We start from the raw sequence: 26,450 nt of genomic DNA, 5'->3' as shown, positions 1-26,450 counted from the left end.
GCAACTTGGTCTTATACTGTGAGCAATTGCTCTTATATGTTGCAATCTTTTTCTTTTCCGTTTTGAACCTTAATTAATAAAAAATAATTAAAATAAAAAACAAAAGGACTAGGAGCTCTCAGGTCCCTTTAGATAATAGTGCAGTATAATATAAACTGCATACTGGAGTATCTCCTCTCCTTTGTAGAAATGCTCCCAGCTCTACTGCCTGCAGGAACTACCAGGGCTCCTAGCTGCATGTCCACCAGCCCACCTGGCTGCTCTGAAGTTCCCTCAGGGCAAAGGATAGGGAGGGTTATGCACAGCGCTGTCCTCCTGAAAGTTTGCTACGTGTGGCCATCTCTCCCCTTGTGAATACCTGAGTGTGCTGATGTACTCACTCTGTCCTCTTTGCTCCCTGCTGCTCCTTAGGTAAAACTCAATCAAGACACTGATAGGAACTTCCCAAGCCAGCCAGGGGTGCCTCCCTGGCTCTCAAGAGCCTCCTCAGCCCTCCATCTTCCACCCAACTCCCCTGCTGGCATGGCTCCACCATATTTAAGGGCTGACTCAGGCACTCTGCCAGGACATTTTACCTGGGGATTGGCCTCTAGAATGCAGAACCAACCTTCCTGGCCTCCACCCACTAACGTCTAGAAGTTTCTTCAAGCTTCTAGATCCAGGGGGATGTAACAGAGACCTGCCTCTGTGGCACCATCCAGTCTGACCTGCAGTAACCCACAAACCTACAATGAGTCCTAAACTTAAATTTGTCTGAACTAACACTAGTAGCACCCTAGAGGGTGCTACAAAAGTGATATCCTAACTTAAGTAAATGCTTAATGCTACATAATATGCTTGGGGTGGGGTTTTATTTCTCTCTGAGGCATCCTCTTTTGGTGACACATATACCTTTTATTTCTTGTATAAGTGTAATTGGGAAAGGAAGTGAGGAGAAATCTCCCCATTATGGATACTAGCTCTTCCATTATTTTGAAAATCTAAATAGAAAAGAATGTTTTGTAAATAGGCTTTAATGATGCTGCTTTGTAGATTGTGACATGTTAGGAATGTATAAATGAGAACCTGCAAAGTAACTGATAAGCAAGCAGTATTATTCTGCCATCTGGTTTTTGAGATTATAATTTAGGAACTCAATAAAAAAGTGTATGATTATAGGAAAAATAATAAGCATGTTTTTTTTATAAGTCTGACTAATGTTGAAATCATAATATTGTAGATTTATATACCTATTAGTCAGTTTTGATGTACCAAAATGGAAGAAAGGTTTATTTTATGTATGAAGCCACACAACCTTAACCACTTACCTACTGGGCACTTTAACCTCCTTTCTGCCCAGGCCAATTTTCAGCTTTCAGCACTGTTGCACTTTGAATGATAAATGCGTGGTCATGCAACACTGTACCCATATGAAATTTTTATTGTTTTGTTCACACAAATTGAGCTTTCTTTTGGTGGTATTTTTTCACCACTGGGTTTTTTATTTTTTGCTAAACAAACAAAAAAATGGCAAAGATTTTGAATTTTTTCATAGTTTGTTAAAAAACAAGGAATTTCTCTCATTCACTAATGTGCACTAATGGGCACTCATAGGTGGAATTGATGGGCACTAATGAGGTGACACTGATGTGCACTGATAGGTTGCACTGATGAGGTGGCACAGGTGTGCAGTGATGAGGCATTACTGATAAGGCTGCACTGATAGGCGGCACTGGTGGGCACTGATAGGTGGCACTGATGGGCATTGATAGGTGGAACTGATAGGCAGGACTTAAGGGTGGCACTGATAGGTGACACTGATGGGCACTAATAGTGAACACTAAGTGAATAGAACAGAGACAAGCATTTTATATGCACTAGTTCTTAGTGCCAATACATGTGAGTGTTTTATCAATTGAATTCCCAATAAATTTATTGTCAAACGGTGATCATTAGATCCTGTGCTTCTTTGTCTTTTCTATGCCAAAAACAAAACCATGATGGGAATACTGTTCAAGTTTATGGCTTTTCCAAGCTACTAAGGAGCGGTGATCTAATTGAGTCTGAAAAGGAAAAAGAGCTTATAACCCCCGCACATTTTACCTAGTGGTGACACACAGGTCTAAGTTTCAGGTGAGAGGCCAATTGTTTGTGTAGTGGTGGTGGAAGCACACATACTTATCTTCAAGCACCTGTTCAAGCACTTTTTCCAAGCATCCTTTGCACAAGCTTTTTGGACTGTTCATTATTCAGTTATTTATATATATATATATTTTGAATTTGATTGGCACCTTGTTAAAACAGTATTGCATTTGAAGCACTTTATTTTTATTTTTAAGATTGCACAGATATATGCACCTTAAACACTTAGTCACTTGATGCACTTTAGCCGGTTTTATTTATTGGCAAATTAATTACTTAGCGCTGTACCGTATTGTTTTGAGATTTTTTATTACTTTGCAGTGGTAAGCTGAGTGGGTATAGCTGCTTATTTTTCCACCTCACATTTATATATTAGATAATTGTTTGTGCCGATAAAATTTACTTTTGCACTATCTAAAGGACTAAACTAACTAGTCCCAACATAGAAGGAAGCTGGTTCAAACTACTGAGATATGCAGAAAAAAAAAAGTTGTAATAATACTAAGTTGCCACTAGATGTCAGCACCAAGTAATTAGTTCATAAGTTATGCAAAACACCACAACAGTGACGGATACACAATAGGTGTGACAGAACAACGACAGCTAAGGCTGGATTCACATCCACGGATGTGCGGTTGATGGGTTTTTGAGGCTCATTTTCCAGCGCATTCAGGGTTTTTTTAAGTGTGTTTTTTTATGTGTTTTTGTGGTTTTGGAATGTGTTAATGTTGCTAGGAGGAGGTGTCTGTCATGGAAAGCAACAACAAGGCATCAAAAACCCATGTACATGTGCTTTTCATGCATTTTTGATGCAATTCCATTGCAGTCTATGGAGCCAATAAATGCACTGTACTGCTTTTAAAAAAGAGTTCCTGCATGTTTCCAAAAAACACACCATTGAAAACTACATAGATGTGAACATGACCCATACGAACTAACGTTAAATAGACTGTAGTGCGTTTCTGAATATTTGCAAATGAACTGCAAAATGCATAGGTGTAAACCTAGCCTAACATGATGCAGGCTTTAGTTTTGATTTAAAGTGTTACTAAACCCACAACAGTAAAATCAGTCTGTATATGCAGTAAAGCATGCTTGTTATACTCTCTGTGGAACCTAAGGGGTTAATCTTCTACGTTGTGTAAAATGGATGTTTGATCCTGTCTTCTTCTTCCACTGTCCCCAATCCATCTCCTCTTTCTTTCTTTCTTTCTTTCTTTCTTTCTTTCTTTCTTTCTTTCTTTCTTTCTTTCTTTCTTTCTTTCTTTCTTTCTTTCTTTCTTTCTTTCTTTCTTTCTTTCTTTCTCTCTCTTCCCCTTTCTTTTTCTCTATCCCTCCATTCTTCTCTCTCTACTTCTTTCCTTCTCTCTCTCTCTCTCTCTCTCTCCTTCTTTCCTTCTATCGTTCTCTCTCCCTCCCTCTCTCCATCCCGCTTTCTCTTTTTCCTTTCACCATATATTACCACCTTCTCCACTATGTAAGTCATCTCAGACTATATTTAACCACCTAGAGGGTGCTACAAAAGTGATATCCTAACTTAAGTAAATGCTTAATGCTACATAATATGCTTGGGGTGGGGTTTTATTTCTCTCTGAGGCATCCTCTTTTGGTGACACATATACCTTTTATTTCTTGTATAAGTGTAATTGGGAAAGGAAGTGAGGAGAAATCTCCCCATTATGGATACTAGCTCTTCCATTATTTTGAAAATCTAAATAGAAAAGAATGTTTTGTAAATAGGCTTTAATGATGCTGCTTTGTAGATTGTGACATGTTAGGAATGTATAAATGAGAACCTGCAAAGTAACTGATAAGCAAGCAGTATTATTCTGCCATCTGGTTTTTGAGATTATAATTTAGGAACTCAATAAAAAAGTGTATGATTATAGGAAAAATAATAAGCATGTTTTTTTTATAAGTCTGACTAATGTTGAAATCATAATATTGTAGATTTATATACCTATTAGTCAGTTTTGATGTACCAAAATGGAAGAAAGGTTTATTTTATGTATGAAGCCACACAACCTTAACCACTTACCTACTGGGCACTTTAACCTCCTTTCTGCCCAGGCCAATTTTCAGCTTTCAGCACTGTTGCACTTTGAATGATAAATGCGTGGTCATGCAACACTGTACCCATATGAAATTTTTATTGTTTTGTTCACACAAATTGAGCTTTCTTTTGGTGGTATTTTTTCACCACTGGGTTTTTTATTTTTTGCTAAACAAACAAAAAAATGGCAAAGATTTTGAATTTTTTCATAGTTTGTTAAAAAACAAGGAATTTCTCTCATTCACTAATGTGCACTAATGGGCACTCATAGGTGGAATTGATGGGCACTAATGAGGTGACACTGATGTGCACTGATAGGTTGCACTGATGAGGTGGCACAGGTGTGCAGTGATGAGGCATTACTGATAAGGCTGCACTGATAGGCGGCACTGGTGGGCACTGATAGGTGGCACTGATGGGCATTGATAGGTGGAACTGATAGGCAGGACTTAAGGGTGGCACTGATACTAAGGAGCGGTGATCTAATTGAGTCTGAAAAGGAAAAAGAGCTTATAACCCCCGCACATTTTACCTAGTGGTGACACACAGGTCTAAGTTTCAGGTGAGAGGCCAATTGTTTGTGTAGTGGTGGTGGAAGCACACATACTTATCTTCAAGCACCTGTTCAAGCACTTTTTCCAAGCATCCTTTGCACAAGCTTTTTGGACTGTTCATTATTCAGTTATTTATATATATATATTTTGAATTTGATTGGCACCTTGTTAATACAGTATTGCATTTGAAGCACTTTATTTTTATTTTTAAGATTGCACAGATATATGCACCTTAAACACTTAGTCACTTGATGCACTTTAGCGGGTTTTATTTATTGGCAAATTAATTACTTAGCGCTGTACCGTATTGTTTTGAGATTTTTTATTACTTTGCAGTGGTAAGCTGAGTGGGTATAGCTGCTTATTTTTCCACCTCACATTTATATATTAGATAATTGTTTGTGCCGATAAAATTTACTTTTGCACTATCTAAAGGACTAAACTAACTAGTCCCAACATAGAAGGAAGCTGGTTCAAACTACTGAGATATGCAGAAAAAAAAAGTTGTAATAATACTAAGTTGCCACTAGATGTCAGCACCAAGTAATTAGTTCATAAGTTATGCAAAACACCACAACAGTAACGGATACACAATAGGTGTGACAGAACAACGACAGCTAAGGCTGGATTCACATCCACGGATGTGCGGTTGATGGGTTTTTGAGGCTCATTTTCCAGCGCATTCAGGGTTTTTTTTAAGTGTGTTTTTTATGTGTTTTTGTGGTTTTGGAATGTGTTAATGTTGCTAGGATGAGGTGTCTGTCATGGAAAGCAACAACAAGGCATCAAAAACCCATGTACATGTGCTTTTCATGCATTTTTGATGCAATTCCATTGCAGTCTATGGAGCCAATAAATGCACTGTACTGCTTTTAAAAAAGAGTTCCTGCATGTTTCCAAAAAACACACCATTGAAAACTACATAGATGTGAACATGACCCATAGGAACTAACGTTAAATAGACTGTAGTGCGTTTCTGAATATTTGCAAATGCACTGCAAAATGCATAGGTGTAAACCTAGCCTAACATGACGCAGGCTTTAGTTCTGCTTTAAAGTGTTACTAAACCCACAACAGTAAAATCAGTCTGTATATGCAGTAAAGCATGCTTGTTATACTCTCTGTGGAACCTAAGGGGTTAATCTTCTACATTGTGTAAAATGGATGTTTGATCCTGTCTTCTTCTTCCACTGTCCCCAATCCATCTCCTGATAAGACAGAACCTTTGGAGTCACTCTTTACATGCTCAGTTTGGTATGTATTGCTAAACAGTTTTTTTTTTCTTGCAAGAGTGCATGTGATCAGCACAGGGCCAATCAGCACTGTTCAGACAGAAAGTCAGGGGTCATGCAGCCACATAGGACAGTCAAAGGAGGATGAAAACTCCTCCTACAAGCTTTAACAAGCCTCTGATAAAAGTCACAAAACTGCTATATACTGCTGATTAGAAAAGGTGTTTACCAATTTGTATTTACTAAAACAATTGCATTTCCATGTTCTGTGCACTGTGGGAGACCAGATATAGTGAATGCAGGGTCCTGGGTTTAGTAACACTTTAAGAAAAAACATGTAAAATATGAAAAGGTGCCTAGAACTTAACCTGTTGGCTGGGGGTGAAAATAAAATGTTCAAGAGTACTTGAGTGAAAAATATATTTTTAATTGCATTTTTAGTGTCCATTCACACTAGTACGACTTGTCAGGTGACTTGGTCAGCCTAACAAGTCAAACACCATTGCGGTCCATTGACTGCTACAGGAACCGTTCTAATAGGAGCGACACAAGTCGCTCCGACTTAGAAAAAAGGTCCTGTACTACTTCAGGGCGACCTGGAGCGACTTGCATAGACATTCATTTTATGAAGTCCGTGCAAGTTGTGCCGAAGTCGCGGTGCACGCCACTTCACAGGTCGCCCCGAAAGTCGTGCCGCTTCAGTGTGAACCGGCACTCAGTGCTGACAATACTGAACAAAGAAATATTTACAAACCACTTTACTTTGATCGTAAACCGACATAAAGTGGAGTTCCACCCATTTTCGTAACTTTAGATGTATGTAATCCCCTTTAAAACGACTTTTACCAATGGAAACTTTTTTTTTTTGCTAGTAAATACCTTAATTTCTGCTTTATTCCTCCTCTCCTCACTTCCGGGTCCAATCGGCGATGACGTCATTCGGCGATTCGCAGTGTGTGCTGGGATGTATTCCATTCCAGAAATCTCGCAGTATCGCCCAGGAGCTGAGCTGTACTGTGTGTATTCAGGCCGTGACCTGCCCCGCCTCCGCCCCGCCTCCTCTCAGTGAGTTGTACTGTATGCATTGTATTCAGGCCGTTCTCTGCCCCGCCTCCTCTCAGTGAGCGAGGACTGAAAGCATTATATCCTCACTGAGCTCACTGAGAGGAGGCGGGGCGGAGGCGGGGCAGAGAACGGCCTGAATACAATGCATACATTACAACTCACTGAGGGGAGGCGTGGCGGAGGCGGGGCAGGTCACGGCCTTAATACACACAGTACAGCTCAGCTCCTGGGTGATACTGTGAGATTTCTGGAATGGAATACATCCCAGCACACACTGCGAATCGCCGAATGACGTCATCGCCGATCGGACCCGGAAGTGAGGACAGGAGGAATAAAGCAGAAATTAAGGTATTTACTAGCAAAAAAAAAAGTTTCCATTGGTAAAAGTCGTTTTAAAGGGGATTACATACATCTATGTAATCCAACCTATTAAAAATGGGCGGAACTCCGCTTTAATATAAACAGTCTTAATAATGTGGGGAGATTTTATCTGGTGGTATTCTCAAGAATTATATGATGTTAGTCAGTTATCTAGCCCAGCCTTGCAAACCTGCAATTGTCATATCATTTTGAGGAGAACTGACAGGGCTCATCCTTATGGTAAATAAAATCAGAATATAATTATATATAACAATATAACAATATAATTGGTTATATAGTCATAATATTTCTCTATCATATCTTTTAGGTCATTTCATCTACTAAAGAGAAATCGAAAGGCATGGTCGAACTAAAAACCTTCAAGATTCCAGAGGATGCAAAACCTTCTCAAGTAGTAGGCTCAATAATGTCACGTGAAAAGTTTTTATCCAATAAAAAAATACAGTTCCAAGTTTCTGAGGAAGAGCCCAACAGCCATTTTGTGATTGACGGTTCCTCAGGAGATTTATACCTCTCCAGACCATTAGATTATGAAACAAACCCAAACTACCTTTTACTCATTAACATACAGGATCACACCAAGATTCCTCTTCAAAACCATTCTGTCATCATAAAGATTGATATAGAAGATCAGAACGATCACTATCCTATCTTTCCTCACCCCATGGTAGTCATTGGCATTGAAGAGAATGTACCTATAGGAACTGTCTTGTATACATTTGAAGCAAAAGATGGAGACGGGAATGTACCGAACAACAAGGTTAAATATTCATTAAGAACAGATGGACCTGGAGAATACCCTTTCTTTATTCACGAATGGGATGGAAGCTTGATCACAGACAAAGAACTGGACAGAGAGGCAGTTGAATCATATGTATTTACAGTAATTGCAACAGATCAGGCCGCTAACATAACACAGCGTCTACACAGTTCACTGACAGCGCAGATTATCATTCAAGACGTCAATGACAACAGTCCAAATTTCCTATCATCTCCAGCTGCCTTTGTTATGGAGGATGCAGAAATTGGCTCACTTATACATCATGTAGTAGCCGAAGATCCGGATGAGGGAAGGAATGGAAAAATAACCTTTTACATCATGGATGGGAATTCAGAGCAAGTTTTCTTGCTGGACGAAACAACAGGTATTGTACTTAATTTTTCAAGGGAGACAATTTTCCTTGGACTCAAATATGGCAGTAGATAGACATTTGCAACTTGGTGGTTGAAAAGGGAAAATGTGTTTCTGGAAAGAGTATTTCAGATGATCCATTTTCCCACTTCTAACTGTTCGTGCAGATGCCTGGACCTATTCTTGGCTAAGAAAATGCTCAACACATCTGGGTTTAATTTATGTAAAATAATGTAATGAAATAATGATAATAAATGGTCTGTGCATGGCAAGGTACAATCACAGATAGCTGACAGTTCATTCTTCTGCTTGTTAAGGCTGACTTTATTGTTATGTAGTATGCGAATAACATTGTCTAATTTTAATTATCGCTACAGTGGAATGATTGACTGTGACAGACAGCACTTTAAGTTGACCGATGATAACAATGAAAAGTGTGCTGCAAAGGGATTCAGCGTTGAGCATTCCTAAATCACTTAGAAGCTTATAAAGAACATTTTTTTCAGATACCAACTGCATTTTATTTTGAAGAAAGCTAAACAAAACTCCACTAAGGCAGTTTCTATTTATTTTCACACAAAATTGCCTGATCTTGTCAATGGCTTCTGGATTATTTCTTTTTTTGCAATAATTTATTAAGAACCAGCAAGTACATTTAATACCAGAGAGCGACTTGAAGTAATATATCTGTCATTATACATTATAATTGAGAAGATTTTCATAACTCATACAGTAATAATCTCAACAATAAAACTAGAGACCAGAAACAATTACGAATAAAAGTTTATGTAACTTCTAAAACGTGAATTCCTCATATCTGATCCCTTTTTGTTTGGTAGATATACCATTGAAAGGGCATTGTTATATCTGTCAATAGCTATGAAAATACCTGTTGACCCTGCAAAAAATCCAGTAAGTTCATAACTTTCTGTGCACTGTGCCCATAGCTATGCATAGCCTATTGCATTAGAGTGCACCCCAAAGCACAAACACACATGCGTGTGTGTATATTTATAGCAGTAGGGCAATGGACAGTGCCAGTAGAGCAGTGGACTATGTCAGTAGGGCAGTGGTTGGTGCCGGCAGAGCAGTGGAAGGTGTCAGTAGAGCAGAGATTAGTGTTTATTTTTCTTATTTTTCTTATTACTTTTTTAAAATATAATTTATTTTTTTTTTACTGTATTTTTTTACAATATTTTTTTTTTTTTACAATTTTTAGGAGCCCCATGGGGGAGGGGGGGCTTTAACTAAATATCAAAGGTCTAAACAGACCCCTGATGTCTCACTTTTGGGACAGAGAAAAGGACTGAGAACAGAGATTCCCCAGTCCCTTTCTCTGCAGCCAAGCAGCAGGGGAAATCTGTGCGCACGCTTATGACTGTACCTGTGTTGCTCTGAAAACCCGTGCCGTGTTATCAGGCCTACCCAGTTTACCTCTGTGGATTATGGAACATTTTCAACCATGTTATGGAGATGAAATGTGAGTTAAATATTTTGCAGTCCTAATACACTTCCTGTCCTAGGGTGGCAGTGCTGCTCTTTCATAGATTCAGTACTGTTAATGAACCTTATCATTCCATCCCACTGTGCTAATGGCAAGATCATTTTTTTGTACCATTGGTACCCTTTTTGCACCACTGGTACTGTTTCTTTAACAACAGGCAGGTCATACAATGCTTAAACCCCAATATAATGCCTGAAGCCACACTTGGGCAAGCGTTATGCAATGTAAGGATAGTCTGTGTGCTGACAACAAGCCCTTCTGACTATCAGAGGTTCTTTCTGTTACTCAGGGAGATTTTTTGACATATTCACCATGAGTGTGAGTTTTCAGACAAATTAGCAACTGTCAGGAAAAACATTAATAGGTAGTTAGTAGGCTGATTTTTCTGAATCTGTAGCTGTTAAAGAGAAATCTGCTTGCCTATGGCTGGCTTTATATAATAAAGTACACAGAGGAACAATTAGGATGGTATCAACTGTTACATTTCAGCAGTGCAGAGCAGCCAGAAATCTGTAAAACAAAATTAAAAATTAGTTAGTGCACCGGGCACCCCGCTTTTTACAGAACTAACTAAAGGTATATATAGGCTGAATTACAAAAGGACTGAAACTTGTGTAGTTAGCCATAGTAACCAAATACCAATCTGATGCCTTTCTTTTTTTTTTTTAAAGATGAAAGATGGCTGCTAGTGACAGCCTCTCTAGTTTTCTTGCAATTTTTGCTAGCTCCAGATATTTTAAAGTAGCTTCTGATATTAGGGGTTGTTAAAGCGGAGTTCCGGGCACAAAATCGATATTTTTTTTTTGTGCCCGTCCGCTTCTTCACCTTCACCTGAAAAGGAATTGGATAGTTAGGTTTTTTTAAAACTCACCTTGTAATTGAAGATCGAAAATACTCACCTCAATGTACTTCCTCCCTCTGTGCCGCGGCTCCTCCGTCACTTCCTCCTTCGTGATGATTCCTGGGAGCTGAACGTCATCGCTCCCAGGAATCAATGCGACGGCACCGGCCCCGCTCGTCACTTCCGGGGCGACGCCGCATTCCCTGCTAAATAGCTTCTGGGCATGCCCAGAAGCTGTGGAGGAATGCGGCGCCGCGCCGGAAGTGACGAGAGGGGCCGGTGCAGGCGCATTCTGGTAGAAGAGGACGCGGAAGAAGACGCGGAAGAGGATCGCGCCGGCTTCAGCTGCCCACAAGAGAGATGGAAACGCTGTGGAAGAAATTTTATAAGTAAGTATTTCTTCTTGCAGGTAAGTGCGAACCGGGACAGATCAGAGGCTAGCCATTGTGGAATGTACTAGCCCTGACTGTCCCGGGGGTATGTTTATTGAAAAATGCTTTCTGTGCCCGGAACTCCCCTTTAAGCTCAGTGGTAATAGCGTTTGTAGTGAGTCCATGCCAGTCCGAACTGTAGTTTCAAGATTTATCAGCCCTCGTTTACAAATCAAAGTTCAACAGAAACAGTTGCACACATAAGGGGTTTTCACAATCATAAGTAGGTAATAAAAAATAATACCAAGACACCTGGTTTTCTCTTCAGCAGGGTCTCCAACCCTTGTCATTTGTCTTCTGGTCCTCCAGACCACCTTACACAGTAACTCTATGTTTCCAGTTGCAGCCCTCTCTCAACTCTTCTGTCTCCTTTAGCACTCCTGCCTCTCCAAGTGGATCCAGGTGCAGCACCCTGCTGTCAGGACCTACTCCCTGGCCTCTGGATAGGGATTCTCCTGACACTCAGGGTCTCTCACTCCTTTCAGATTCCCTCAGTCCCCTGGACTCGTCTAGTCGGCTCAGCTCTCCCTGTCCTCCTGACTTAGCCTTCTCAATTCTCACAGCCCTATAGACAAGGAATCTTTACTCCAGCATGGAGTGCTGTCTCTTGAGTGGACGACGCCTGTTTGCTAAAAGGAGAGGTCCATCATTACAAGAGCTATGCGCACCACACTCACAACCTGAGGGTCTCCTGCAAGATTACAGTGGGTTGGACATTTCTTCTCTCTAAAATTTTCTTTGAAACCTCCAAACTCCATAACCCAATCTGGGGGATGCAAAACCAAGAGAAAGGTAAAGTTTTTTGTTCAGAATCAAATTTACGGAGCCCCAAATTCTTCAAACGTGTGAATCCTGTGTCAAGTCTACTTCCCTTTTCACAGTGGCAGGGCCTTGCACTATCACACAGCCCCAGAGTGCTATTCATGCATTGTCTTGTCTGCATTAAATTATAATTCCAATGAGTATTCAAAGCAGATGTTGATTTGTACTGCTTTTACCCCCACACACCCTGGGGTAAATAAAGTTGGTAAAAAAAAGTGGCATTGCCTAATTTTTAGCAATTTTAGAAAACAGAAGATGTGGATATTTGAAAAATCTGGAGAATAAAAGTGGCAAGTCATGGATAGAAATGAGGAAGGTTTACATGCAAGTAATTATGTGTGTCAATGTTAGACTTACTCAGGTGCAGCATGCTCCCAGGGAGAAATGGCTTGACATATGTTTTAAAGTAAATTAATGTGCCATTTATTCCCATTTATTTCCCATTGACCTGTGAGCAAGAATAAAATCAGAAACGTAATAAAATAGAACATGCTGCATTTGCCAAAACATAACATTCTTAATGTAGAGCTTGCATACTGGCTAAATGGGAAAACCGTGACCCACCTTCTCCCAGTCATTGGATTTCCGCAGTTAATGAGTTTAAAAGATTGCTGCTTGTAATTCATCTCTTAGATGCCAAGAGGAGAAATTCATAAAAAATATAGTTCTACTGTCAGGATTTTCAATTGACCTGAATACAAGTCCCTTTACTGCATGCTAAATTCTACAATGATGACACATTGGGGTTGATGTACTAAAGGCAAATAGACTGTGCACTTAGCAAAGCGCAGTTGATGCAGAGCTTAGTAAATGAGGTGAAGCTTTACAAAGAATACCCAATCACACGCAAGGAAAATACAAAACGCAGCATTTTTGCTTGCACATGATTGGATGATGGAAGCCAGCAGAGCTTCTGCTCATTTACTAAACTCTGAAGCAACTGCACTTTGCTAAGTGCACAGTCTATTTGTCTTTAGTAAATTAACCCCAGAGTCTTCTCGAGTTTCCAGCTAACCTGTTTTTACAGGTACCCACCTTCCCTTTACTCCCACTCTTTTTTTTTTCTTCTTTTCTCTCTCCCCTCTTCTACTTTTTTCAATGTCTTCATCCCCACAATACCTATCCCATTTCCCTTCCCCCTACCACAACCCTACCTTTCCTACCCCCCTTCCTTTCACCTAACCCAGAGCTCTATTCACCCAGCTTCTTTTGTTAGTTTATTTTTAATGTCTCAATATCAAAAAAATCTAAATTTCCTATTAGACCAGTGCCCACACCATACTAATCAGAACCATTCAACAATGATGAGTCTGTTTAGTATTTCACTCATGAACATTTTATTGTCACGTAATTAAATATTTACATTTGCATATTTGTAAAAAAAATGTCTGAAGGTTCAAGCCGACTTGCCAAACCTGTATCCACCACACAATGTTTAAGGTGGAAAAGTTGGCTGTGTATGCTGTGTGTCACTTTAATAAAGATTTTATTAAAGAAATGTAAGTGAACATTCCATTCCTTAAAAGCTTGACATATAACATTAATCAGAAGTATAACACAAATGCCAAATATTCACATGCTTTGATTTCTCAAATACCAGTTATACAATATAGTGTATTCATATTTCTTTCATGTTAATTGAAATATTTCTTTTTCATATTTTATTTATCCAGGTTGGTTAACTTTATCCTCCACAGTAGACTGTGAGATTCGGGAGACTTATATTTTGACCATTCTGGCTACAGATAATGGCACTCCAGTTCTTTCTGCTACACAGATTTTAACAGTTACAGTGGGTGATGTCAATGATAAGCCACCAGCCTTTAAGCAGGCCATCTATGAAGCTGCGGTTCTTGAAAACCAGGAGCCTGGAATGCATGTAATGAAAGTAGAAGCTGAGGATATGGATAAAGGTAACAAAAAAATCTTATGTATTATATTGTCTTGTTTAAATGATATATAGGTAACTTATACAATCAGTTTACTTAAGTGTGAAATAGTAAAGAAGATGAATTACTTAAGAAACACATTCGTCACCTTTAGGGTTGTGCTGTTTGGGAAATGTATATAAATCGCAAACTTGAGATTATAACTTGAGATTAAAGTGGTTCTAAAGGTTCAAATTGTTTTTTTTTTTTTTCTTTTTGTTTTTTTAATAACAAGCATGTTAGTGCCGGTTCACACTAGGTCGCTCCGACTTCGGGGGCGACCTGTGAGGTCGCGTGCACCGCGACTTCGGCGCAACTTGCACGGACTTCATATAATGAATGTCTATGCAAGACGCTCCGAGGTCGCCCCGAAGTAGTACAGGACCCTTTTTCTAAGTCGGAGCGACTTGTGACGCTCCTATTAGAACGGGTCCTGTAGCACTGCATGGACCGCGACGGACCGCAACTTGTCAGGCTGACAAGTTGCCTGACAAGTCGCGGTAGTGTGAATGGACACTTATACCCACCTGCTCTGTGCTATGGTTTTGCACAGAGCAGCCCTGTGCACCTCCCAAGCAACCCCACCCAAGGGAGAATCTTAGTTTTCACTGTGCCTAAAAAACAAACTGTTTCTGTGTCCCATAACAACCCAACTGGTTCTCCCTTTTATCATCATAAGAGCATAAGAATTGATTATATTTCAAAGCCAAATATTAAAGCAATGTTAAACCCAAAAGCAAACATTTACTATATTGCAGCTTACTAATTCTTAGATGTGATGGCTGATAATTTGCTTTTTTTAGCCATTCTGTCTTCTATTTTCATCTGGTGATCCAGCCAGTAAGTCTTTTGTTTTTCAAAAAAACAAGCTCTCTTGCAGATACAGATATGAGATAAGCCATTTAACACTGACAGGGATGCTTACAATCATCAGCTTTTAATGTTTCTAACCACAAAAAAAAAGCTGGAGTTTAGCTTCAATTTGTGAAGGGTTTGATAACGCTTTAAATGGTGAATACCTGTATCATTGCACGTTGCTATGAACTTTAGGCACTATTCATATCTTGAATTTTTGGATCTTGGTCAGAATCATTGTGATTCTGCCCTCAATCCCAAATTGCACTGCAATAGTGGAAAAGCGCATTATGCATGTTCGGGTGCCATTCATTTTTGAGATCCTCAAATGCGGTGTCATTATGCTGTGATTGTCGTGCAATAAATCACGTGGAAATTTCGGCAAACAGCATCACGTGAAGCTTGTCACCGCAAAAAAAAACAGGAGGTTCTTTTAGGTGACAGACTTCACTCAATGTGGTTGGATGCTCAGTGGTGCATTTTACCACTATAGCAGTGCGATTTGGGGCCATGGGCAGAATTGCAGAGATTCTGCCTGAGGTCCCAAAACACCAGATGTGAATGGGGCCTTAGAGCCTATGAATCCATATTTGTTTCAGGCAATGCCAGCACCTGCAGTGAAACTGAACAGTTTCAGCATTACTCCCCTTGATTAGTATGCGGCCTCTGCTTTTTAAATCTACTGTTTAAATTGTCTTTCCCCACACAGGGGCAGTGTTGTCCAGGCTTTTAGGATTGTATCACATCTTTGTTAATGCAAACGTTCAAAGTATTAATCATCAAAACTGATAATCAAGTTTTAGCAAATAACATTTTTTTTTTTTTTTTTTACAAGAATCAATGATACGAAGATTCAAAAAAACTGTTTTTGTATCTACATTTGCTAACTTTGCATGTATGTACCTCATTAAGAAAATGTATCCATCTTGCATTTTTGGTGTTTTTACCCAAGACAAGCCTTTGTCCCCTTCTCTTCTGCTTTTTCTGTGAGGAGTTTCTGTTTGTGACACTTATCATCACTGACAGTGCTAGAATCTAGCTCAGTAGTGGATTAAAATTAAATAAATAATGATAGGGCTACACAAAAGCAGTTTATTTTCATGCATTGAACTGCATTGCATTGAGTTAGGTCACTCATTCATGGGCTGTAACGCACCTAAAAACTTGAACATTTTGAATCCACTGTATTTTAATTACTAGGCACACTAAAGGGAATGGGGGAGTAAAATAGGTCCCATCATTGGTATCAGTGTCAGTAACTGTAACTCCCAGCATTGATGTCACTGGCTGCAATAGTAACCCCCAACATTGGTGTCTGGATGCAATAATAACCCCCACCATTGGTGCCAGTGACTGCAGTTATAACCCCAAGGATTGGTGCCGGTGACTGCAATAATAATCTCCGATTTCCCAGCACTGGTGTGAGTGAAAAAAAAAAGCACAGCATTGAATCACAGTGATAAAATCCACATTGGCTGTCAGTGTAAACGGTAACCCCCCCTTATTGGTAGTTAGTGGCAATGCTGTTAATCCCCCCTTAATACACTTGCTGCATTGATGGTCAGAAGCAGTGTTATTTAAAACAGTCCACCATTGGTAGTCAGTGGCAGTGCTGTTAACCCATCTACACAGACACATTGGCAGTCAGTTAATGTAAGAGGGCACTTTACTGATCACCAATGTATAGAGATACTTTAAAGTGATCCCTCACAGTAGTGGTCAATGAAGAATGGGAAATAAAGAGTTCTACTTTAATGATGTCACCCAGGCTATCATTGTTTAGGCAGGTGCATCAGAGAGAGAATGAGTCTCTAAGTGGCCACTTTTCCACCTTCATATATGCCCCAACCCACCCCTGGCCTTATATGCAATATGCTAACATTGTAATCTGGGGGAGTAAAGGTGGGTTGGCAGAGGGTAGGTCCGGCGGGCTTGGCTACTGCCGCTGCTGGAAGCGTTGGCAGTCAGGAGGCTGAGCTACTGGGCAGCACTGATGCTGCTACTGCATAAGCTCAATAAATTAATACAACAGTGTTGTCACGGAAGGCAGCGCTGTAGGCAGGCAGAAGCCAAAACTCCCGCTGGCACATACAAAAATAGAAGACAGGCGCCACTCAGTAAAACAATCACGGTTTATTGCACAGCATACATGTCACACTTACATTAAGCAAGGGTACAGGCTTCTCCTTAGGGCTCATAGATCCCTTCTGTAACGTGGTACTTCTGCATCCGGCCGAGCCAGCAGCCGAGAGATGATGTAACTTCAGGGAAGTCCAATGGGGGAGCCAGATCGAGCCGAGGACGGCGGTAAGCCGCTCGTCCACTATCAATGACGTAACGCGTTTCGGAGCATGCGCACTACGCTCCTTCTTCAGACGATGCGGAACACCCGCAGGATGCGGTCATATATAGGCTGACTGTGCTAGCCACAATGGAGGGGCGGAGCATTCTACACTCACTAAGAGTTCGGATGCCATAGTTACCAATGCTAAACATTAAAAACTATTCATAATTCATAGTAAACATTAAGAATTAAAACAATTATTATGAAAGATGGACTCATTCCATGGCACAAAGATACATGGAAAATGGAGAACGGGAAATTATTTCATTATTAGAATCACACAAGTGTAATGTGTGTTTATGATAAAATCGCACATAAAAAGCACACAAATATGAATATATATAACCAATCAGAAAGAAAAAGAATAATAAATAATAAAGAGTGAGGAGTGAAAAGGAAAAGATGTGTATATATATATATATATATATATATATATATATATATATATATAAAAAACACAACCCCCAAAAGATTTGGGAAAAAATTAAACATAAAAATAAATAAAAATAAAGATAACATTAAGTGAAAAATAAAAAGTAAAATATAAAATAAACCACGATTGTTTTACTGAGTGGTGCCTGTCTTCCATTTTTGAGGAGAAGAGTGAGGAGGCGGTTGTCTGGAGTATACAACATTGGTTGGATGATACTGAAAAGTGTTTTATTATACAGCTGGAGGTGAGCAGGCATTACAGCTGGTGGTGGATTATTTGTCACAAGAAGTTTGATACACTGTACATGCAAGAAGCGTGATCGTTTGTTAATAGAACATTTGTTTGTTTTGGACTGCACTTTAATTTTTAACTGTGGATAGTGTTGCGCTTCACTACTGCATACATGTCAGAAAACAAAAAAGCAGCAGCCTCTCAGCAAGCATGACTGAAGGGATTGTTGGAAACATGCTCAAGCCAAGCCATAGATTAGGCAATTTCCATGGGTGAAAGGAAAGCAAAATTGATTGATTCCCCCATCAGCAAAGTCAGCGTTGATGGGGGAATCCATCCGGAAGTGCTATTGTTTTCAGCCGGTGAAGAGCATGGCGAACCTTCCCTGCCGGCAGAACACAAATGATTAGTGTTGCAGGCTATAGCCAGTGGCATTAATTGTTTGGGAAAAATGGGACAGACTGGTTGTTCACAAGTCAATGGATAAATCAACTTCTGTACAACTATACGGGGATCAAATTCAGCCGGTCCTTGCTAAGTATAGCCAACTTAAAAAACATATCCAGGCTCTTAGCTGCTGCACCTTGGGCGGGTTGGTGGGAGGGGGTTGGTGATTGGACCCACTTTTCCACTTTGTTTATGCCCAGTACTAAGTAACCTTCAACAAGCTTCCTATTATTATACCAAGGTGCACCCTGGGACACAGCTATTGTGGGACAACTGACTAAAAAGCAGGACTGTTCCAGCAAATCTGATATGGTTGGTAATTATGATTTACATTTAGAATTTATCTCAAGCTTTACATTTGAACCACTCTTTATGTTGTGTTTCACAACACACCAGAAATACATATGCACACAGATAGGTTAAAACAATAGCTGTGCATCTATCTGTGGGCCGTTCAATTTTTTCAGTATGTGCAGTGATAATGTTGGCTTTTACTGTCTCTGCAGTAGAATAGTAGTAATCGCTTTCTTCTTGGATTGTGAGCACAGATGACACACTGAACTTTTCTGCCAGAAAAGTTAATTAATATTTGAAAGATTATGTGGAGTGTGATTTATATTTTGCAGGAGTTAATGCTATACTTACTTACTACATTTTGCCAAGCCATGAGCTTTTCAGAATAATACCTGAGACAGGAGAAATTGTTACATCAGCAACATTCGACAGAGAGAAAGAGGACCGCTTTATCATTAGAGGTAAGTTTCACTGTATTGTCAAAAGTATTGGGACACCTGTCTTTACATGCACATGAACTTTAATGGCATCCCAGTCTTAGTCTGTAGGGTTCAATATTGAGTTGGCCCACACTTTGCAGCTATAACAGCTTTAACTCTTCTGGGAAGGCTGTCAACAAGATTTTGGAGTGTGCCTATGGTAATGTTTGACCATTTTTCCAGAAGCGCATTTGTGAGGTCAGGCATTGATGTTGAAAGAGAAGGCCTGGCTCGCAGTCTGCGCACTAATCCATCCCAAAGGTGTTCTATCGGGTTGAGGTCAGGACCACGTCTTTATGGAAATTGATTTCTTCACTGATCCAAATTATTTGGTGGAGGGGGGATTATGGTGTGGGGTTGTTTCTCAGGGGTTGGGCTTTGCCCATTAGTTCCAGTGAAAGGAACTCTTAAGGCGTTTGCATACAAAGACATTTTGGACAATTTCATGCTCCCAACTTTGTAGGAAAAGTTTGGGGATTGCCCCTTCCTGTTCTAACATGACTGTGCACCAGTTTTAGCAAATAAACCCTATAAAATGCATTATCAAAGAAGGTCAAAGGAACCTTTTAGTTAACCAGTAATCAAAGAGTCCCCTTTACCAGAACAAGGACTTGAGTAGACTAAGGAGAAAGTGTGATAGGTATTATGAGGTACCAACCAAGTACAGTATGTGCTTTGGAACCATTGGGGTTGTTTTACTAAAGGCATATAAGACTGTGCACTTTTGCAAGTGCAGTTGCTCCAGGGTTTAGTAAATGAAGGTGAGCTCTGCCTAATTCTATCATCAAATCAAGTACACGCAAAACTTCTGCTGTTTTTTATTTTCCTTGCATGTGATTGGGTGTTCTTTGTAAAATGTAGCTTTACCTTATTTACTAAGCTCTGGAGCAACTGCACTTGCCTATTTGTCTGTAGTATGTCAACCCCTTTGTGAACAGGGTTGCCATAAGGATATTGCCCAGGAGAACTAACCTAAACTAGTGGCCAATAATTATGAGGAGCGTTTGCAAGCGCTTCATTTATTCTCCCTGAAGAAGAGACGCCTGAGAGGGGACATGATAGCGATTTACAAATACTTCAATGGTGATCTGAGCATAGGAAAAAAAGATTTAGTCTCAAGGAGTGTAAGAGGACAAGTGGCCACACAATGAGATTAGAGGAGAAGCAGTTTAACTTTAAGCTACGTAAGGGGTTTTTCACTGTAAGGGCGATAAGATTGTGGAACTCTCTTCCACAATCGGTGGTAACTGCGGGGAGTATGGCTACTTTTAAAAAGACTCTTGGACGTGCATCTCAAAGATCACAACATTCAGGGTTATAGGAAATGAATACGTTGTTGACACACACACACCTACACAGGTTGAACTGAATGGACTGTTGTCTTTATTCAACCTCAACTACTATGTAACTATGTAATATTTCATAGGAGCAATGAGTTTGAATTAGGTTTACTAGTTTATAGTAGGTCTAGTGGAGTCCATGCCTCCATGGGTCAGGGCTGTTTTAGTGGCAAAAGGGGGATCTACTCAATATTTCTCATAAAATAAAATTGGAGTAAGAATATCGTGTAAACCTTAATTCTGTCCAACTGGTGAACATTTTCTCTACATCTCAATGAGGGAAAGATATGGGTATCCTGACTCCCTGACTTACGTTCTATCTGCCTTTAGATTTGTAATCCTTGTGCATGGTTATAATGAGCCTGGCTGGTTAACATACTTTAAAAATGAATTAATTTTATCAAGAGTATGTTTCTCCACGTGGCTTTACTAGTCAGCTACATGTCTTTCATGTAAATGGGGAGCCTGCAAACCTGGGACCGCATTGTACATGGCCGTGCAACCAATTGATTGAAAGATGACTGATTACAAAGCATTGTAGTAAATGTCATCTTTCCTTTCCAGTTTTCCATCAACTTAAAAAAAAATAAATACTCCATGCAGCATTTTAATTGCATGTGTAGTGTGTTAAAGGATGAACTGTAAATGAACAGTAAAATTAACTGACATTAACTGACATACTGACTACATGCAATGGAGGGCTGCAGAAAGACTCTAGAGAAAAAATAACAAGTTTCTTCTTATTTACTTTTAGCACCTCACCATTATAGTAAATTACATTATTTACATTGTCTTTGACTGCTAGGTTCTGGACCTTACTGTTAATCTATGCCTTTTCTGTAATTCTTTTATCATTAGTATTGGTGACAGATGGTGGAACCCCCTCCTTCTCCAGCTCCACAACAATTGTTTGTACAGTGCTAGATGAAAATGATAATACTCCTGAGCTTTTACTTCCTGAGGCTGAGATCCATGTCCCAGAAAACCAAGCTCCAGGAATAATTCGCAATGTGCTGGCTACAGACAAAGATACTGGCAACAATGGCAGAGTGCATTTCCAAATAATTGGTAATTAATAATGCTTGCTAAACTGCCTGCACAGATGTTTAACACGGCATGAAATTTAGATTTTTTACCTGTTATGTATTCTGTATTGTTTGGTTTTAGGTTATGATGTGTTTATTTAATAAAGTACCATAGATTTTGAAAATCTTTAATAAAAATGTATTGAAAGATAAAGAATCATAGATTGCTTACTTAGTAATGTAAATGTTCACTTTGCAACTTGAATATTCACTGAACTTAGTAAAAAAGATGAATCTGTACATTTCAAAAACAGTTATGTGATGGCAAAAAATATGTTTTTTAATTTCCCTTGAACATGTTAGGATATTCAAAGTGGGCAAAGATTTACTTGTTTACCATTGTTCACTTTGCAAATGAACAGCCTCTAACATTTTAGAGTATGTGATTTGTTTTCACCTAACTAAATTACAGTATATATTTTACATGTATCTATAGTAATAAAACATAGGTAAATGCTTTCAACAATTTTTATTTGATTTTTAATACTTCAGAAAACAAATGCATAAAAACATCTAATGTAGGTGTAGGGTTTTAAAATGGCCTAACATTACTATTAGAAGAAACAAATGCAATAATATATACCTATTGCATGAATTCATATTTATTCAACATCTGATTCATTAGTAACGTAAATAGCGCTAAATGTATGTGATATAGACTGCTCATCTACACCGCATACATAAACTATTCTATTGTTTGAAGATAATTTATTACTAAGGTTACATTCAAACTGGAGATTTAAGCCGGTGTGAACTGCAGTGGCAGGAATCTTCTGATTTTGCTGTGACTGTCAGTGGCTAGGTGTAGTTCACTATAATGACAGGTCACTGGAGGCTGCAGGTGTTTGCTGCCCTATGCTCTTTGCATAGTTCTAGGTTCTTTGTCATTTGAGCAATTAAATAAAGAAAATGCAAGAAGATCTGTGCTCCATCCCTTCTGTTTTTTTGGATGGATTCATATGAGTAGCAGTGTTTGGGAGCCCGCAGGATGTCGATAACTGCAGTGCGAGCAACTCCCCATTCTTTCTCAATATAATATATATATAATATGTATCTATATATATATATATATATATATATATATATATATATATATATATATATATATATATATATATACTAGTCAAAAGGTAACTCAAATTTAACTCTGGGCAGAAAGCAGTGCTCAGGTACTGATAACTGTATAGAGGAGGCAATGTTAACAGACTGCTTACTCTTGATTTTGTAATAGTAATAACTTTTTTTTAACACATTTGTGCGGTTATCTTTTAAATAATGGGCGTTTTAATATTAGCCAAAAATACAAAAGACAATGGGGTTGATTTACTAACATTGGAGAGTGTAAAATCTGGTGCAGCTATTTATAGCAGCCAATCAGCTTCTAACTTTTTTTTTTTTTAATCAGATAATTTTTATTGAAAACTTTTTTGCACATACAGAACAAAACAAGACCAGACAAAAAACAAAAGAAAACAAAAGCTGGTCAACACCTTGAGATAAAGCATCACCTATACACGGCGAACATTGAAATCAGTAGCAGAGGAAGGCATAACCATCAGTACATAGGGGAGTAAATACGAAGCATGGAGCAACCGTGTGATCCTAAGCAGTCATGGCACTTAACACATACCAATGTGGTGACGTCATCTCAAGTAATACCGGATATAGTAGGTGAATTCCGCTAATATAACCAGTGGAGTCAAGCGGTATTGTTCTTCCCATACTCACAGATAGGTACCACCTAGTAATCATTAAACAGTGTCTCCCGTCAACCGTTCCCGTCTATGAAGCCCATAGTCTGCAGCATTATGTGGAGGAGGTAACGCCACCCAGAAACCTGTTGGCGACCAAGTGAGTGGGGGCCATACCAGGCACATCCAGCCACGGTCCCCATATGCGCTCGAATTTCAGTGCGTTCCCCCTGTGCTTGTATGTGAGATGTTCCCTTTGTAGGAGCACTTTCACTTCCTCGATCCAGTCAGTATATGACGGCGCCACGGCAGAAATCCACCGCCGCGCTATCAACTTCCTGGCCAGGAAGAGAAGCCTGAGCACCGCAGCATGTACCTCAGGTTGATAGAGCTCTTCATCCAGCCAACCCAGAATGCATAGCTTCGGCTCCACCGGTAACGTCAGTTTCCAAAACGAATTAATGGTTCTCACAACCGCATGCCAGTACCGGTGCAATTTTGGGCACCGCCACAGCATGTGCAGCAGAGTGCCGGTATGAGCCTGGCATCTAGTGCAGAGGGGCGAATCCCTTCTCTGCCAGCTGTACAGTCGTTGAGGGGTCCTGTACGTCCGGTGAAGAATAAACAGTTGTGTAAGCCTTTGTGAAGAGGACAGGGACACCCTAGGGACATTCTCCAGTATACCCGTCCATTCTTCCGAGGAGATGGGACCTAAATCCGCAGCCCAGGTGTCCCTACACTTGAAAGACATGGCCTTGGAAATATGCTCCATAAAAGCCGAATACAGGGATGAGATCTGCCCCTTCCTAATGCTAGTGGTCACCAGATCAGTAAGTATAATCGGACGACAGAGACCCCATGGGGAAATCCGCGACTGAGAGCTGATGGCGTGGCGTAACTGCAAATACTGAAAGAAAAGGGAATTGGGCAACCCGAACTCAGCACGTAGAGATTGGAAATCTCTCAATTCGCTCCCTTGGTACAACTGTGAAATATAATTCACCCCGTAGGCACCCCAGGTCAAGGAGTTCCGGAGCTTATCCAGTTCGGGATAGTGGACATTATTTAGAATCCGAGAGTATCTCGAGAAACCACGGTAACCAAAGTGGTTCCTAGCCCTTTGCCAGACCTTATCAAGTAATTTGAGGGTAGGACAGCTCGGAAAAAGCCCCAAGGAGCCCGCTTCCAGTGATTCAACCAGAGAGGCCCCCGCCAGGTGCGTCACCAGGACACGCCTGACAGGGTCAGAGTCTTCATCCTGCAGCCAGCCCGTGAAGTGCTGCAGTTGGGACGACAGAAAGTAGTAGTAGGGGTTCGGTACCGCCAGCCCACCACTTTCCTTGGACTCCTGCAACGTCTCTAGACGAATTCTGGGAGACAACTTCCTCCAAATAAGAGCACGGTACACCGTGTTAAATTTCTTAAAAATGTGAATAGGGATCCATACTGGGGAGTTATGTAGCACATATAACAACTGCGGGTTCCAGATCATCTTGATCAGGTTGCATCTGCCAACCACAGATAGGGGCAACTTAATCCAGCTGGCCAATTTATCTCTGAACCTGTGCAGCAGAGGTAGAATATTAAGTTTAATATAGCGCCCCAGATCAGGATGGACAACCACCCCCAAGTAGCGGAACTGGTCCACCACCAAGACCTGGGACGCCACAGGGGGTAGTGCAACCCCAAGGGGGTCCAACGGGAGCAAAACAGACTTGTCCCAATTGACCTGAAAGCCAGAGAAGGATCCGAATCGGTGAATCAAGTGCATCAAGGCGACCAGGGAGCCCGAGGTGTCCCCTAAAAATAATAACGCGTCATCCGCGTATAAAGCAATTTTGTCCTCCCCCTCACCCCTCCGAAAACCTACTATAGTCGGGTCGGCCCTGACAGCTGCTGCCAAGGGTTCCACAGCTAAGGCAAAGAGCAGGGGCGACAGCGGGCACCCCTGCCTAGTGCCCCTGTGAAGCGGGAATGACCGGGAAATAGAGCCGTTAATCCGCAAACAGGCCGTGGGTGCCCCATATAGAATCTTAATCCAGCGAATGAAGGAAGGGCCAAAACCAAAGCTCTCAAGGGCCGCCCACAGATACTGCCACTCCACGCTATCAAATGCCTTAGCAGCATCCAGTGACAGTATCGCTCTATGTCCACAATTATCTGAGGGCAATTGCATATTCAGATATAGTCTACGTATATTGGCAGCCGTGGAGCGACCCGGTATGAACCCAGATTGATCCCCATGCACCAATTTGGCAATTACTTTAGACAACCTGTTAGCCAGGACCTTGGTCAGCAGTTTCAGATCGGTGGGCAGCAGGGAAATCGGTCGATAAGATTCAGGTCGAGTCGGATCCTTCCCCGGCTTCAATATGACCACCACTACCGCATCGTACATGGACCGTGGGAGCTCCCCCACCTCAAAGGCAGCCAGGAGAGCAGTAAGTAGCTCAGGAAGTAGGACTCCACCAAAGGCCTTATACAGCTCAATGGGGATGCCATCCTTACCCGGCGCCTTGGAGTTGGGAAATGAAGCCATAGCCTCCTGGAGTTCCTCCAATGCCATGGGGGAGTCCAGTACATCCCTGTCCCTTGCGGAAACCTGCGGCAAGTGTAGCCCTTGTAAAAACTGACTGAGATCCTCCGGGTCATAGGAGACCTTGGAGGAGTACAGATCCTCATAAAAAACCCTGAACCCCTGCAAAATATCAGCTGTGTCAGATACCACCCTACCCGAGGGGAGAGCCAGTCGATGATAGACGGGGGGTTTTGGGCCCTAGAAATGAGCGCGAGCATGTGACCTGTTTTCTCCCCCTCCTCAAAGTGGGCCTGAGAAGTAAAGAAACGTTTATGGTCCGCCTGCTGACGTTGAACAGAGCGGAAGAGACGCTGCGCGTCCAACCATTTGGCCTCCGAGTCGGGCGTGGGGGAGTGCAGGAATTCACGTTCAGCGCGGAGCACGGCATCGCTAGCATCCTGCGCCCAACGTCTACTCCTAGACTTGATGGCCGATACCTCCTTAATACACAATCCCCGCAAAAAGGCCTTCATAGTATCCCACACTATACCCGGAGCTGCAGAGTGCCTGTTGTCAGTAAAAAAATTCGTTAATTGCTCCGCGAAGGAGGCCAGGTCCGGAAACAGTTGGAGCCAGAAGGGGTTTAACTTCCAGTGCATCGGCAGCTTA

General features: G+C 40.8%; 1 protein-coding gene across 1 annotated transcript in view; it reads left to right on the top strand.

Annotated features, from left to right (window-relative positions):
• The window catches only part of DCHS2 (dachsous cadherin-related 2), a 440,911-nt gene that overhangs the window by 364,207 nt on the left and 50,254 nt on the right, over positions 1-26,450 (top strand). Inside the window, exons 9-12 of the mRNA XM_082256296.1 lie at positions 7,714-8,551; positions 13,810-14,049; positions 19,001-19,129; positions 21,346-21,555. Coding sequence (XP_082112422.1) covers positions 7,714-8,551; positions 13,810-14,049; positions 19,001-19,129; positions 21,346-21,555 — 1,417 coding nt within the window. The remainder of the gene's footprint in view (positions 1-7,713; positions 8,552-13,809; positions 14,050-19,000; positions 19,130-21,345; positions 21,556-26,450) is intronic.

The sequence above is a fragment of the Pelophylax lessonae genome (genome assembly GCF_965119305.1).
Source record: "Pelophylax lessonae genome assembly, chromosome: 1".
Taxonomy (NCBI): domain Eukaryota; kingdom Metazoa; phylum Chordata; class Amphibia; order Anura; family Ranidae; genus Pelophylax; species Pelophylax lessonae.
The sequence above is the reverse complement of the archived record's forward strand: the minus strand, read 5'-3'. Positions and strand labels throughout refer to the sequence as shown.